The sequence below is a fragment of the Sinohyriopsis cumingii genome, chromosome 3, assembly GCF_028554795.1.
Source record: "Sinohyriopsis cumingii isolate HCF-2022 chromosome 3, ASM2855479v2, whole genome shotgun sequence".
Taxonomy (NCBI): domain Eukaryota; kingdom Metazoa; phylum Mollusca; class Bivalvia; order Unionida; family Unionidae; genus Sinohyriopsis; species Sinohyriopsis cumingii.
Window position 1 is genome coordinate 108,337,393 of NC_142963.1, and position 18,138 is coordinate 108,355,530.

The 18,138-nt window shown below is 33.4% G+C and overlaps 1 protein-coding gene across 1 annotated transcript in view; it reads right to left on the reverse strand.

Annotated features, from left to right (window-relative positions):
* LOC149803515 (uncharacterized) overlaps positions 1 to 18,138 on the reverse strand; it is a 140,061-nt gene that overhangs the window by 60,404 nt on the left and 61,519 nt on the right. The window contains exons 17-21 of the mRNA XM_089953939.1: positions 17,737 to 17,905; positions 6,033 to 6,112; positions 4,509 to 4,571; positions 2,503 to 2,628; positions 285 to 413 (exon numbers count right to left, since the gene is read on the reverse strand). Of these exons, the coding sequence (XP_089810065.1) occupies positions 285 to 413; positions 2,503 to 2,628; positions 4,509 to 4,571; positions 6,033 to 6,112; positions 17,737 to 17,905 (567 nt within the window). The remainder of the gene's footprint in view (positions 1 to 284; positions 414 to 2,502; positions 2,629 to 4,508; positions 4,572 to 6,032; positions 6,113 to 17,736; positions 17,906 to 18,138) is intronic.

The following is an 18,138-nucleotide window of genomic DNA, read 5'->3' on the forward strand; positions in this document are numbered from 1 at the left end:
AGAAAAATACATGTATATGAAATTTCAGGAGCCTAGCCACAACCAAATTATATCTGAATTCATGTTATAACAGAGCGTGCTACAGTGGAGTCACACTGTATGTGGTTCTGAGCGAAATTTTCTGTGCAGAAAGCATTTGTTTATGTTTCTAGACTTTCCATTAGTCTGACCTTTGTCCTAATGGATGGCATAAGAAAAGCGAAGCTGTCAACATACATACCCACATGAAAACATTCCAAATTCTAGACAACCCCATCTCACCATATTAAAACTACAAAACATACCCCAGTCACACTGCTGACAACAGACAGCATATTTGTCACAACTCCAAGAATGCTCTCAAAAGTTCCTTCCTCATTCCATTTGTTCTCCAGGATTTTAGACATGTTATGCACCAGATTGCTGATGGACATCTGTTCAAAAAAGAGAAATACATAATTCAGAAGAAATTCTAAGGGACTGTGTGGGCACTTGCATTCCATAATGAAAAATGTGAACTACATCCACAATTACTTCCAAGCTTTGAAGACACATGAATTTCCTCTTGTTCCCATATTTAATACAACATTTTCAACTCTGTAATGTACTTAAAAATTTAATACCAAACCAGAATTATTTTTCACATACATTACTTAATAACCCCAAATCTTGATGGCAGAAGTTACATTGCCAAGTGGTGATGACTTAATCCTCCCAAACATCCTGGAAAATATCCATTGGTGATTACAATGGAAAATATCCAATGCTGATTACAACATGCTCTAATTACATGAATGCATTCTGAATATAAAATACAACCAACAAGATTTAAATATGTCCTACCTTGCATCCATGTGACGAAAATAATGGAATATAGGACAGAACAAGATCAAATCTGAGGAGCCCAATTGCTTTCAGATCAGTGTTAATGAGCTGTTCCAGTGTCTCTGAACAAAGTGCAGATGTTCACAACAAGTGAACCCCTTTTGTCAAGCTTGCCTTTTATTTAACAAGAAAGTTGAACATTTTAAAATTGAGCTTAATCTAAAAACCTTAAAACTGAGCCTAATCTAGAGTGTCAACAGACATATGGATGGATGGAAACATACACACCAAAGCATACATATGGATGGATGGAAACATACACACCAAAGCATATATATGGATGGATGGAAACTTACACTCCAAAGCATACATATGGATGGTTGGAAACATACACACCAAAGCATACATATGGATTTATGGAAACATACACACCAAAACATACATATGGATTTATGGAAACACACACCAAAGCATACATATGGATGGATGGAAACACACACCAAAGCATACATATGGATGGTTGGAAACATACACACCAAAGCATACATATGGATTGATGGAAACATACACACCAAAGCACACATATGGATGGATGGAAACACACATCAAAGCAATCAATATGTTGAGCTTTCACCAGTGTGATCTCAGCAGCAATAGTAAGAAAGGTGTCTCCAGTTGAAGGTAAGAATTTAAGCAACAATTCACCTAATTTGTACTTAATCTGATTTATAAACTGAAATTATTCATACCATGGAAACAATTTTGTTTAACTAAAGAAATATGTCAATACAAAATATATGCCCCCACAATATAATGCAAAACATGGGCAATAACTCTGTAAACTAATATTGTCTGAAAATAGTGGCAAGCAAACTTGATATAGGTTTTGTACCAAATTTGGTTTGAATCCATCAAGTCTATTCAAAACTTATTAAGCAAAAATGAAATGCAACTGAAGAGAAACATTCTAACAAATGTAAAACAACATACCAAACTTGGTTTGAATCCATGAAATCCTTTAGAAGTTACTGAGCAGAGACAAAAGTGTATAATGCCGATGAATGGAAAGTTATATGTCAAATAGGGGACATAATTCTATTATATTTTGTTGTAAAATGGTTAATACTAAACCTGGAACTAAGTTTTCTTAACATTAGGCCTCACACAACAAATAATTAATCCAAGAAGTCCTTACAAACTTACTGAGTGAAGCAAAATAACATGCAATTGAAGGGAAAAAGTTCCAGTCAAACAGGGACCATAATTCTGTTAAATTAGATTTTATTTCATTAAGTGCCTAAAAATTCACTCAGAGGAAACAAAACTATAATGCATATGAAGAGGTAAGTGCTAAGTCAAACAAGGGCTATAACTCTAACAAAATTTGTTGAAATAGTGAAAATCATATCTGATGAAGATTTTCTCAATGCAAAAATCAGATAATAGAATTTACAGCCGGGCTTACAGGAACCAATTAGGTAAAGTAAATTGCTAAAAGGCTCATTAGCACTAAGTAAGAAAGAGCTCAAACCCATGATCCTTAACTGTTTCACTCCCTAAATTATTGCAAGGTTAAACACTCGTATTTAGTGATTTTCTCACTCTGTAGCAAAAGTCACAACGATAAAACCACAAGAAAATGTCCCCATATACAGCATTTACTGGTAATTATACATCTTAAAAAGTTGTTAACTGTACCTGACATTCTCTACCACAATCTTCCTCAAATGCTGAGATTTCTTTCAGGGTGGAGGATACCTGCGTTATGTCACTCATGTCGGCAATAGTCACTATCTCCAAAGCCTTGGTTAGTTCTGTGGTCAGCTAAAAAAAAACATGAAAGTATGCCAAATATGTCATATCTGTAATAATGATTATTTACTATATACTTGCTTAAACTTCAGATGAGTGAAGGAAAAAGATATGTGAATTTCTTTTTACATTTCTATCCAATATTGGTCAATATTTATGAAATACTGTACAAGTTTTTAAACTGCTTTGGCAAGCATGCATTTTCATTTATTGATTGTGGTAGCTACTGCACCATTTTTTGTCACCCCTGAAAACTTATTATTAATAAATGTGCACACAGACTTTTGGAACTTTATTTGTCATTAACTGCACAAGGTTTGAGAATTTATATGATACTCTCATTGCAGATCCGATGTTGGTTTGATGTAGTCATGGAGGTGGAATAAACTGTAATCTAAAGGAACCTGGGATGGACACCCATATGCCATTGCATATGTCCAATTCAAGGATAGAACCATACCTCCCAGAACATGATATGCTAAAAATACAATTTATTTACTCCCCACCCCAACACATACTGTTTATACAAAAGCTATTTCCAGTAAATCATTCTTAAGGAAAACATTAGCATGAGAGAGAGAGACCTTGTTGACACTGCACTATATGGCCATAACCTAAAGCTTGTATCAACAGCAAACAGTCCTTCTTAATGGTCATGCAAAACTAACACCATAGGATCATTAATACAGTTCATTTTCAGAGAAGGGATTAAAAGGTAAAGGTCATCAAGTATAAACAACCATTAATGCACATATCATTGAACAGACTGATAATAGCTATAGTGATTTTGTGTTTCTAACCCTGTTAGCACTGCTGTGGGAGAGTCCATTAAGCTGATTTGCATAGGTAAAGTACACAAAGTAGAATAACCCAATTTATTTATAGGTCAAATAAAAAAATGTGTGATGAAGAAACAAAAAGTAATTACACTTTGTTATCTTCAATATGAATATTTAGCTATTATTATTAAAGATTACTGGCATGTACATGCAAAACATGATTATTTTTGTAGCTGGAATAATGTGGAAGTGTAATTTATATGTTAAGACAAAATACAAAACTTCAGCTGTGATTCAGGAAATAATGATCTATTTGCAAAACTTAATTTTAGAACTCCTAACTGATGGAGTTTTATTTTGTGAAATGCAGTAGCAAAAGTGAGCATTATAATCTGAGCACATGCTACAAACATCATACTGACATGGGCAAATGTTGACCTTCAAAAATACCCAAAGATGTTACATTCATGTCTGATACTCCCTCACAGCAATGTGAATACAAAAAGATCATGTTTTAATGTCTAGGCAAATTCAACAAGATCTTCTGGGAAGCTTGAACAAGTTCAGCAACTTCTAGTCTCTAATGAGTGAAAATTTACAAGCTAATAACATAAACTAAACTACTGTCAGCAGCAAGGTCTGCAGCAAGTTAACAATGCATTCCACTGTCCAACGGATTTTAAAGACAAAAACCTGGTGTATATTTTATTTAATGGCTGTGTAATTCTGAATATGCAAGTGTTTGCACCTGTGTATATATGTGTTTGCACCTGTGTATATATGTGTTTATGGTGAAGATATTTGACAATACTAATTCTACCAACAATTTTTTTCTTCAAAGTGTATGAAATACTCAAAAGAAAATGTATTTTATTTTCTTTTGTTCAAAATTTTAATTTTCAGTCAGTGTCTACATAATGATATTAGAACATAACCTTTTCTCAATTTTATGACTATGCTCTTGTTAGGGTTATGTGCTCTAACCCCTTCCCTTTTTGATTTGAAACAATAAGACATATTTTGAGTCTCAGAAAAATCAAAATGGACTGTCTGGAAGGTTGGCAGGTCAAGTTAACAATGACTATCCTGGTGCAATATAGAGGCTCTTATTACCTGTTTTCTGGCATCTCTTTCCTCCTCTGCTTTATTCAGTTCAGCACTACTGCAATTTGAACTCTAAAAGGTACAAGAAAGACAAAATATGAAACTACAATTGCATATTGCTCCTATAATATAGTATTATATATAATATTATATCATATTATAAATGGCATAATATTATGTTGTAAATATTAATTAACATCCAGCAAAAACAGCGGCCAACATCAACAGCTGTGAAAATTCTACACATTAAATGTATCTATGAGACAAACTGAAATTCAAATAGAGATAAGTATATGAAACTCTTTAGACAATACTGGAGCAATACTGTAAATTCACCATACTTCCTGGAGTACCAATATTTGTGGATTTTATTGTTGCTACAAACTATAAATTAAATATTAATCAAACAATGATTGATTTGTGCAATGAAACCAATTCATCAAGACAAGAACTTGGCACACATAAGTGGCATTTAAAAAATGATGAAAACTGACTCACGAATCTAACTGAATTTATGGTGTGCTACTTACTGCTATCCTATTTGTGGCATATCATATTCTTTGGTTCATAAATTTATTACCAGAGTAACATTCATGTAAGATCCCCTCTCTAGTACAGAACAATTCCATATAAGTCAGAAATGGGTCTAATGAGGATCATAAAGGTCAAAAATGGAGTCTCATTGAGGCCATACAAGAAATTAGAAAGGGGTCTAATGAGGGTCATCAGGTCAAAAATGGGTCTTATGGGGTCTATACAAAAAGTCAGAAATGGGTCTAATGAGGACCATACAGGTCACAAATGGTGTCTCATGGGGGCCATGCAAGAAGTCAGAAAGGGGTCTAACAAGGGCCATACGGGTCAAAAATGGGGTCTAATGGGGGTCATGCAAGAAGTCAGAAAGGGGTCTAATGAGGGCCATACAGGTCAAAAATGGGGTCTCATGGAGGCCATACAAGAAGTCAGAAAGGGATCTAATGAGGGCCATACAGGTCAAAAATGGGGTCTCATGGAGGCCATACAAGAAGTCAGAAAGGGGTCTAATGAGGGCCATACAGGTCAAAAATTGGTTCTCATGGAGGCCATGCAAGAAGTCAGAAAAGGGTACTCTGGAAACTTATTTATTCAAAGAAATTCAGTAAATATGGAAAAAATACTGACATTCACTATATCATATAGCTTTCCCTGTAAAAAAAATTAAAAGTTTAACAGTTTTTTAATAATAAAATATTATTGGTTGATCTTCTTGAAAATAAACTGAAACACAAGGTGACCCACTGGGAGTGATTTTTTTTTAAATTTAAAGAAAGCATAAATATAAAGAAATGTTTAAAGAAAGAAAACAATTCATCTCCTGCACTGAATAAAACTCTGAATTTAATTTTTACAAACACATCCTTGTAGATATTGATTTTGTTTGCTTGATTGCTTGGTGTTTATGTTTACTGGCATACCATCACAAGAAAGGTTGTACACTTTTGAATAATTTTATGCTAATAAAGGTGTTATGTCCTGCCACATGTGTTTACTTACAGCTGTAAAAGGGGATGTCCTGTTTGTTTCATCAAGGTTAGTCTTTGTGTATGATCCAGCTGTACCACAACCAGCATACTCTGTATGGTTAGAAAATTAAAAAAAAAAAAAAAACAACAGAAAATGAGACTTGTGTAACTTGGTTTTATGAAGTACAATGACTGTGATCATTATGCTAAAAAGTGACAGAGATTGAAAGTTAAAGTGTGTGTAAAATGTAGACAAACTCAAGTTTGGTTGTCCAATCTTCAGCTTGGTTGTCAAATCTCAAGTTTGGTTGTCCAATCTTCAGCTTGGTTCTCAAATCTCCAGCGTTTTTATCTAATCACATGTTGGCAAGATATAGAAATAAGAACAAAAACTGCATGTCATGTGGTGTTTTCAAGGAAAACATCTGATGCTCAATTAAACCAGCACTATGTACTAAGAATAATTAGTCTGATATACCTGCTGCCAGGAATGTTACCTGCTTTTGCACTTCAGAAGAAAGCTACCGCTGGAATGAATATTGTTAAAACTGAGCTTATATGCTGAAAAGACAAGTTATCAACAGCTAATATGATACTTCCAACAGCCTCAGTCAGTCAGTCAATGCAAGCTCATGTTTCACCTATCATAGAATAAGGTCAATGAAATCCAATTTTAAAAAAAGACACTTCAAATTTGATTACTATATAAGCCTACAGCCAGCTCTCTATTAGATAAGAAATATAGGAGACACAGAATATGTCATAGTATAAATTTAAAAATTAAGTGCAACAAAAAGTCTGACTTTTAAGACCATTGATTTTACCTAATTTATTGATTTATTTATTTAGGAAAGTAGGTAGCTAGCTACTGAGGAATCAAAATCACCAATTAATATTTGTTGTTCTCAGACTACATTACATATAATATGGCAGAGTACTGCAGTTTGTGTGTGCTGTTTTTTGGTGAATTAATTTCCAAGCAAACAACATCTGTCTATGGTTATTATGGTAGTACTTTGAAATAGTGGATGTTATAGGACAGGGGATGTTGTTGGTACATCTTATATGCATGTCAGTCATGCAGAGACCTTCTCCTCAGGCACAGATGGGAACTGCATCAGCAACCAAGCAGACTTGAAGATGTGTATTGCCTATACACAATTCAGGACAAATACATCAGCATGTGTCTCTATTTATTTGACTACATCAGTAATCTCAACTCAGTCAAGATATAAATACATGGCTTGAACTTCCATAACAAATTTATTTTAATTTTTTTAAAGTTCCATGACTCTTCTCTAAGACTATTTTTTTTTCATTCTGCATTAGATGTATGTGTTGCTTAATAACCTAAAAGAGTGGTTATCAGAGATCAAGCAGTTGAGCACTGATGAAGAAGCAGTTTAGTATAGATGAAGTAGTTCATCATTGATCAAGCAACAGTTTGCACAGATAAAGTAGTTCAGCATAGATGAAGCATCAGTTTAGCACAGATGAAGTAGTTCAGCATCGGTGAAGCAGCAGTTTAGTACAGATGAAGTAGTTCAGCATAGATGAAGCAGCAGTTTAGCACAGATGAAGTAGTTCAGCATAGATGAAGCAGCAGTTTAGCAGATGACGTAGTTCAGCAACATATGAAGCATCAGTTTAGCATAGATGATGTAGTTCAGCATAGGTGAAGCAGCAGTTTAGCACAGATGAAGTAGTTCAGCATAGGTAAAGCAGCAGTTTAGCACAGATGAAGTAGTTCAGCACAGATGAAGAAGCAGTTTAGCATAGATGAAGTAGTTTAGCATAGAAGAAGCAGCAGTTTAGCACAGATGAAGTAGTTTAGCAAGGATGAAGAAGCAGTTTAGCAAGGATGAAGCAGCATTCCTTAATTACGTTTTTTCACAGCTAATACTCAAGGCATGTTTGTTTTTAGTTTTCATTCAAAGTGAAAATTATCAAAAAAGCTTGTATGACAATAAAATTTCTTAATGTTTAAAATAATTACAATACAACATTAGCAACAATAAAAATACTTTAAGTTTGTATGGGACAGAAAAATGCACTAAACCTTTTCTGGAAAAACTAGATACATCTTTATAGAACAAGCATGACCAAATGTGTATAGCAATATGATTGTATAGAAGTTTGGTATTTGTTGTGAATGTGTTATCCATTTAAAATGGTTTAGAAAAATTGCCCGAAGGATTCTCCACACCATTTGTCTGAATACTATTTATGAAAAAAAGTCACTTCAAATTTCATGTTGGTATTGATTAAAGTAAATATTGGATTGAAAATAGGAGAGTGAGAGAGTTGTAAAAGATGAAAGTTATTACAGGAAAACAAACAGTTATTGCTAATTGACGATTAATTAGATTAAAACGGTTATCATTAATATAATTCTGAAAGCTGAATTTTCACAAATTTAAAAAAAAAATTCTGCAAATTTTGAATTGACTGCAATTATTATGGTAGAGTTTTGGAGTACGTAATGCCTTATTTGTTGTCAAGTGGCAACATGAGCCCACACTGATTACTTCAGGGTACAAAAAGAGTTGTACTGGTTGTTAACTACATGGCTGGGAAATGTGCAAGCTTACTTGTAACAATGTTTCTTTCAGAAGTGTCTTTCTTCTGACATGAATGTAGTTTCTAGATGGCCCATTTAGGCAAATGGGCAGCTATTTTTGACAACAGGTATATCACAGATACACACACATATATACACACACACACACTTAATTGGTCCAAGCAAACAAATACATATATGCAGTCAGACCTGTCTACAAATGATCACCTATGAGGCTTAAAGAAAATGACCTTCTTAAACAGATGACCTTTTATAAAGGCAAACAGTTGCAAATTTGTGTATAAAAGAGCTTAATATACTTTAATATTTATACATAGGCATCTACTAAATAAAGATGATCAGTACTGCTTGTGTGACTGTACACAATCACAGATAATAACATTATCACATTTTACAGCACTAAAGACTATAATGCGTTCTAGGTACTTAATATTTTAATATGTTGTAGAACTACTTTTTCAACAATACTGAAATTATTCTATTGGAAATATTTCTTGTGCATGACAACTGAATATAAAAATTTAAAATAGGAATAAATCTTCTACTGCTATAATATATATGAATGAAAACTGTTAAACATGCTCCATGCTTTCAAGTTCTTTTACATGCATTCCATGCTCATGCCTGTTTGTTTCAATCTAATTTTAAAAATATGTATATTTCATGCCCATGCCGAACTGCTGACCAAAATATCCAATTCTGAAAAGTGTTAAGAAATAAAGAAAAATCTGATAAGTTGCAATAATGACACAAAAATCTGAAAGAGTCATCAACAATAGCATATCAAATGTCATTTTTTGTCAAACTCAAATGGTTTTTGCTTAATAGCTCTAACAAGGTTTTCTAACAAATAAGTCTACATCCAACAAGAGTACAGTGAATGGTACATTGTTTAATTGTCCATATTAAATAGTTATCAATGTTGGCACCAACTGGGTTTGGTTGACTCTGGAGACTACTGACCAATGACCTAGAGCTTTTGCTATGGGTTGTAATTTTGAACTAAAGTTACTGTGTTGAAACCATTATTATTACGCTTACCATGATCACTGATGTTAAGACCCCAGAATCTATGGGTTTCTTTATTATCTTAAGTGCAAGCCATTCAGTCACAGTGATAAACAATCTTGATCCTTTTAATTCCAAAAATCAATAAGGCTTCTTTCTTACCCAATGTGCAAGTCATCCACAAACTTTGGTGAAGTATTAGGTGGAGATCTGAACATTTTGTGCAAAAATGATTTTTCTTCTTTCAGTTAAAGTGAACTTAACCTCTGCAAGCCATCCACAAAGTCTGGTCTAGTTTTGTTATGTAGAACTAAAGTCAATGTGTAGAAAACACGTTTCATCTTGAATTCACAATGACCTTAACCTATGACCCAAATCCATAGGCTTCTATCTTATCCCAAAAAGCAAACTTTCCACAACGTTTTGGTCCTGGTCTCTGACATAGAACTAATATTATTGTGCAAAAATCTTTCTCCTTCTTTCAGACACCATGATCTTGATTATTGACACTTTACATTGAAATCACTAGGGTTCTTCTTTACCCCAAGTGCAAATTATCCACATTGTTTTGGTAAGGCATGTGAAGTAAACTTGTGTTACTGTGCATATACCATTGTTCTTCTTTCATTCAGTGACCTTGACCCTTTAACTTTGACCCCAAATCAATAGAATTCTTCCTTACCTCAAGTGCAGGCCATCTGCAAAGTTTGGTAATGTAGATGGCAGTCAACTTGAGTTATTGTGCAGAAACTAATTTGGTAACAGACTGATGGACTGTTCACATAACAACATCATACTCTCTCGGTTTTGGGGCAGTCATGCAAAAGGGTCAAAAATGTGTAAAAAAGATATTGATACATTACTATCATGGCCTGAAAATCTGAATGAAGTACTCTATATACAGATTAAAATATACTAATAAAGTTTAATTTGTCTACGAAGAGTGGTTTTTGTGCACAGTTGCTAACAGGATGGAAAAATGGACATTTCTGTATCAAGATGCCCCCAGTTTTGCTCAGGTTTATTTATAATACAAGGGTGAAAATCTCATAAAATATTATTGAAATTTCTCATAAAATAGTGGAAATAATGATTGCCATCACAATTTGTATGATATACTTGGCTCAAGTTAAAAACTAAATAATGTAAATATGACTTTAAGGATTAAGGACTATCAGAATTACATTATTTTCCCTAAATAATTGACACAAAATAAAAAATACCCTACTGGGGCTGAAAATGTGGTGTTCTGAGGTCTAAAACCAGATAATTTCCCACGTGGACCTGCTGATTTTTCCAGTCTGTAGATTGTTGGAGCAGCCTTTTGGCATACAAACATCCAATGTATCCAAAACCCAAATTTGGCATACAAACATCCAATGTATCCAAAACCCAAATTTGGCATACAGACATCCAATGTATCCATAACCCAAATACTTTTAGCTATGACTTTTAGACTTCCCATAAATAGATCACCATTTGACAGCATGTACAATAAGGGCTGTTCCATTTAAACCGACATGGTACCCAGGAAAGGCAGTTAAAAAAAAATATATGTCAGGGTGCACTGATTTCACAAAGTTCATATTAAAATTATAAGAAAATTCTAAATTGCATCTATGGGTGAGTACCCTACATTAAAAGTGCCTTCCCTGGGTCCAAAGTATGTTTTACTTGAACAGTCCTAACATATGTTAAATGAATGCAAGATAGATCAATTTCAAAGGCAAGCACTTTAATATGTTTTTTAGTACTGTAATATATTAGGAACCAGTCTGTTCTAATTGTTTGTCTGATATGTAGCAAGAGGTTACTGGACTTTGCGATGGTTACCAGGTGAGTGAATCATATCAAGTCTATTCAAGTTTGGGTTTTCTACATGTATAATTGTGATGGATGCCAAATGAGTCACTCACAATGAGTCCATCCAAGTCTGATTTTTCTACATGTATAATAAATAGCCAACTGCTGAGAGTGATTAACAACGGTGTTGACAAGAGGCCAAACTGGGAAATGGACCAAGCTTATGACAAAATCAAATGTATAAGAATTTTTATAGGAACATTTAAAACAAATGTGATCATTGGTAACATATGACATGGCAGAATGCAAAGTCTTTACAACTGAATGAGTCAGCAAATTAGTCCTTTGTATGACATCACATCACATCTGAAAACAAATCTCCTGACAGCTCTAAAAAAATAACAAGGAACATATTGCAGGCTGCAAGGAAGTTGTTGGCTGATGTTCACTTTCTGCCATTTAAACATTCACCATTATCTGAAGAAATTACAATGCATAATGATATAGGCAACCTCAATGTACAAATATGTCTGCAAAACAGATAACAGAACATAGTTAAATACAGTTACAAGACAATTCACTATAGCTTCAGGACCTAGCACATTAAGTCTCAGACTTGCCACTGATTGGGATCCACCAAATCTAGGCCATATTTTCAATACTTGCCCTAATTTTGCACAGCATACTAAGATATTTTTTAAATTCTAATCATTTGTAATTTTCTAAGACATATTAAGTGTAGCATGCATGAAGATAAAACAGTTTGTTGTGGAAAATGTTGTGACTCTTACTCATGCAAAGTGCTGCATGCTGTTGTGATATGAACCATGCCATAACTTGGTGCTTATAGGGGGCATTTGTCAATGTTTAGATGCACACTGCTAATTCACTTATCTTCGAGAATTATCCAAGAGATGTAAACAGTGCAAGAATAATTGGAAGGAATAGAACGGATTAAAAAACATTATTCATACTGTCTGAAGTTTCCATCACATGCCTTTAAAATTCTATCACTGTAGTAAGAAATGTCAAAATATTCAAGAAAACAAATGATAAAAAAAAAACATTATATATACAGTGTGACTCTGCCATAGTACGTTATGTTATAACATGAATTTGGATATAACATGGTCCTGGTGTGGCTTCCAAAATTTTATATACTTGTATTTTTCTCATACATGAAAAAAAACTTTCTTAAAATTCCCCAAAAAATGTAAAAACTTTATTATCATTTTGGGGAAGAAATTGTGTATGAATAATAAAAAAACTATCGTGGCATGTCTGTTGTTACATAAAAAAATTCTTTGTCCACATTGACAAACCATCTAAACAGTGCATTGTTATATCATAATCCACTTATGTTGACATCTAGCATGAGTACTGTATGTTGTGAGATATCTGCTTTTTGTTGTTGAAATTTCTGGTAGCGGAGATCAACTGGATGAGACATTATTTCGTAATCTATCTTTTGTTGGATTTTCAGCCGCTTGCTAGTAATTAATATATTTACAGACTGACTTTTCTGTGTGGATGGTAAATAAAATTCCTCTTCTTTTCACTCAGAATAAAATCCTTCAGAACACATTTTCTATCCTAATCCCTGTTATCAGACCAGAACACTTGTGTCTCTTTTGTCCATTTACCCTTTCTTAAATTTCTGATGCATGCTTACAAGGCAGCATCACTCTGCTACCACAACTTGTTGGTCTATTCAATAGGCAGAGAGGAACAGTTACTAAACTACAATTGACTAAACGATGGCCAATTCCTTGTCTAAAACATGTACCCAGATAAAATAGCTTGCTGAAAATTCTAAGAAAACAGATTACCGTTGAAGCACTGATTGTTATGAAAATGTGCCAAGCAAAGTGAGAAAAAAAATCAGCCTCAATCATGCAATACAATTATCTGATGTTGCCACCACAATAAGAAATGGGCATTTGTTTGGTTTTCCAAATCTGTTCTTTAGCAGTGACTTCAATAAAGCACACACCCTTTTTCAAAGAAAGCTGATTACAATCTTCAATAAAAGCAAAGAACCTTTCTTCAAAGGACATCAGTACCAACCTTAAATAAAAGTAATGGAATCTAATGGATTGTTTCATTTTCCAACGTGACTGGAACATGTTTACTGTGAAGTGAAAGTTTCCTTTTTGCAGGAAAAAAGTTTATGCTTACGAACGTTGCCAACAGCAGTTTAAAACACAAACTAAATGTTAACAACTTGAGATGTACAGAAAAGTAAATGAGCTTCATCTGAAAAGTAAATGAGCTTCATCACTCGTTACATGATTGTGTTATTTTCTTCCACATAATTCAGACCTATTTGACCTGTGACAAATTTATTGAATATGTTAAATATGTGTGTATATATTTTTGATGGAATTACTTGCATTGTGGATTCAATGTTTGTGATGAGATTCATGGGTGAGTACATGGTGTTGATACTCTATTCATGCTATACATTAGATATGTAAATATAAACAGTATACACGTATATGTACCGATCCGTGGTTCTCTGAATAAAGTAAAATATAATATATGCCTTCTGTTTTGACTGCAGGTGTATTTCTTATTTAATATGCATTGATTAAGATGGTAACTGTGTCAAAGAAGCATGTATTTTATGCCCACATCTATTACCTAATCCCCCCTCCATAATTTTTTGGGTACATGCATCATTTTCTTCAGCCTACTCATCTGGTTGCTTATAACATGGTTCAGTCTATAGCACAGTCAGGTTCTATGGCTCCCAACTACCGTGTTATAGCAGGGTCACACTGTATGTATGTATATATATATATATATATATATATATATATATATATATATATATATATATATATCCATTCAAAATATTTTACAAATCATATATTTCCTAAGAGAACAAATGCCAATCATCCATCCACTATGGGGCAGCATAGCTGTAAGGACAGAAGTTCCAAAGTAATCCCAAACAAGTCATTGTAAATCGAATATCAGAAAAGTCAGTTTGATTACTATATACAAAATCAAGGTCAACTGTATTACACTAAATATCATTCTCGTGTTAAACTGTATAGCACTTTTCAGACCAATAAATTTCTTTGTGTCAAATTGCAAAGCACCCCTTAGTACAATATCCTTCTTTTTGTCAGACTGCATACACCCATCACTCCAATAAATTTCTTTCCATCAGATTGTATAGCACCCCTCAATCTAATATACATTATTTTGGCAAATTATACAGTAGCCCTATTTCAGTAGCAACCATCAGTCCAATATATCTTCTTTGTCTCAGATTGTAGGGCACCCCTCTGTCCAATATGCTTCTTTGTGTCAGATTGCATAGAACCCATCCATTCAATATGCATCTTTGTGTCACACTGTATGGCACCCCTAAGTCCAATATGCAACAATGAGTCAGACTATATAGCACCACTCAGTGCAATATGCTTCTTAGTGTCAAATTGTACTGTACCCCCATTTCAGTCCAGTATGCTTCACTGCAGCAAACTGTACAACACCCCCATAACAATATACTTCTTTGTGTCAGATTGTATAGCACCCATCAGTTCAATAAGCACCTTTTTATCTGATTGCATATCACCAATCAGTCCAATAAACTTCTTTGTCATACTGTATAGCAACCCTCAGTCCAAAATGCTTCTTTGTGTCAGAGTGACAGTACCACTCAGTCCAAAATGCTTCTTTGTGTCAGAGTGACAGTACCACTCAGTCCAAAATGCTTCTCTGTGTCAGTCCAATAAATGTCTTTGTGTAAGACTGTATAGCACCTGCATATCAGTCCAATAAATGTCTTTGTGTCAGATTGTATAGCACCCCCATATCAGTCCAATAAATGTCTTTGTGTCAGATTGTTTAGCACCCCCATATCAGTCCAATAAATGTCTTTGTGTCAGATTGTTTAGCACCCCCCAATCAGTCCACTAAAAAAATTTTCTGGATGGTTAATCTTTAACTTTGGAAAACAGATTTAGGTACCTGAAGGTAGAACTTGTACATGTCTTGTTATACAGCAAACTAATTTAACTTGCAGTATTCACCAGTAACAAGGAATACATTCATGTTGTTAGAATTAATAGTTTTAGACATACTATTTAAATTAAATGACATTGTTACATATAAAACCTATCAAATAGATGATAATTAGCCTAAAAATGAAAAAAAACTACTATCAATAACTTCTGACTCTCAGTACATGATTAACATTGATCACTCACTCTGAAATCTGTTCAAAAGACAATCTTATTATTTGTTATACAAATAAAGACCAGAGCTGTTATGAAAAAGTTGGATTTGACATTTTTGAAAAGAAGTAACCATAGTCAGCTTAATAAAATTAGCCTAAATAAATCTGTTCCGATAGAATAGCATTTGGTTCCGGGTCTGTAAACCAATATAGGTCTTATATTTAATGATTTTTATAGGATTTTCAAGGTAATGTCTGTAACTTTTCACTAACCCATCTTGATTCAATACAAACAACTGCTAGTGAGGTTTAAAGAAACTGCATTAAAAGTTTGGTACCATGTACACAGCTATAGTTAAATAGAATCAGTAACCAATGAGTACTATTTCTTATTTCTAAGCTGGTAAGACATCTACAACTTTAAAACAGCAGAGAATAGTCTATCTGATGTAAATTCAATGAAAATTTTTAAAATGTACATAATGATAAACTGGATGTTCCTGTGATGTGTGGAATGGCAATATGCAAAGATTACAATAGCTTCCCCCTTCCATTTCAAATAGGGCTGATATGTTAAAATGCAATATATTGTACCTAATGTTTTACAGTTAAGGTGATTATGGTAACTGTGTTACCATATTATAATTATAACTGTACATAATGTTTTACAATTAAGGTGATTAAGGTAACTGTGTTACCATATTATAATCATATTTGTACATAATGTTTTCAATTAAGGTGATTAAGGTAACTGTGTTACCATATTATAATCATAATTGCTCATAATGTTTACAATTAAGGTGATTAAGGTAACTGTGTTACCATATTATAATCATAATTGCTCATAATGTTTACAATTAAGGTGATTAAGGTAACTGTGTTACCATATTATAATCATAACTGCACATAATATTTACCATTAAGGTTATTAAGGTAACTGTGTGACCATAATATGATAATAATTGTACACAATGTTTAGAATTAAGGTGATTAAGGTAACTGTGTTACCATATTATAATCATAATTGTACATAATGTTTTAAGTGAAGGTGATTAAGGCAGCTGTGTTACCATGTTATAATCATAATTGTACATAATGTTTTACAGTGAAGGTGATTAAGGCAGCTGTGTTACCATATTATAATCATAATTGTACATAATGTTTTACAGTGAAGGTGATTAAGGTAACTGTGTTACCATATTATAATCATAATTGTACATAATGTTTTATGTGAAGGTGATTAAGGTAACTGTGTTACCATATTATAATCATAATTGTACATAATGTTCACAATTAAGGTGATTATGGTAACTGTGTTACCATATTATAATCATAATTGTACATAATGTTTACCATTATGGTAATTAAGGTAACTGTGTTACCATATTATAATCATAATTGTACATAATGTTTACAATTAAGGTGATTATGGTAACTGTGTTACCATATTATAATCATAATTGTACATAATGTTTACCATTATGGTAATTAAGGTAACTGTGTTACCATATTATAATCATAATTGTACATAATGTTTACAATTAAGGTGATGAAGGTAATTGTGTTACCATATTATAATCATAATTGCACATATTTACAATTAAGGTGATTAGGTAACTCTGTGGCCATACTATAAGCATAAAACAATCCAATGAAGACTGGAGGGGGAGTATCTATATTTCCCTTACATGGTTAGCAACCTTTTTATGTCCCCCCCAAAATTAATGTCTACCAAGTGTGCTTCACAGTTAAAATATAATGATCTGTAAGGGTTATAAAGACAGGTCAGGTTTTATTTTGGTGAAAAAGCAGTGGCATAAGTGACCTTGCACATTAACTTGGTGCTAGATTGCTGGCAACACTGACTTAGGCTATTCTTATATAAATCAATACATTTTTCTTACCATCAGGCATTCAACCATGCATAAAGTGAATAGTCCTTGTAAAACATGCTGTGCGATTAGTACTAAGCAAAATTACATACAAAGATGTAAAATCCTCCTCATTATCTTTCAGCGGTCACATGACAGTCTTGGCTGTAATGTATCAGTCAATCTGAAATTATCTTAGAAAAAACCAAAGATTATCATTCCATTCTAAATATCCAAATTAAAATGCATCTAAAGAAGACATGCAAAAGCATGCAGTCACCTGAAGTAGCATCCTTACTCAGCATATTCATCATTGAGCGATAGGTTGAGGCGGTCTTACAAACCTCCTTGGCATCACCGCGTGCTTTTACCATGTCCAGGAGATCCATTTTTTCATTCAGAAGGGTTGTCAATGTATCTTTAAATGTAGTTGGATCCACAGGTTGGGACTGAAATACACACAATATAATAGAAAGGACAATGAGGTAAGGATAATGTTCAATCATGATTTGCACAATCTGATATTACTGATATGCAGCATTTGTTATATTTGCAAAATTTCAGTTGTGCTAAAACATTATGAATTAAAGTAATCATCTGTTTTGGTACTTTGTATATACCTCATGCAATGGACCTGGATTGCTATTTGTTCTAAAGTATTTTACCTCATGCAATGGACCTG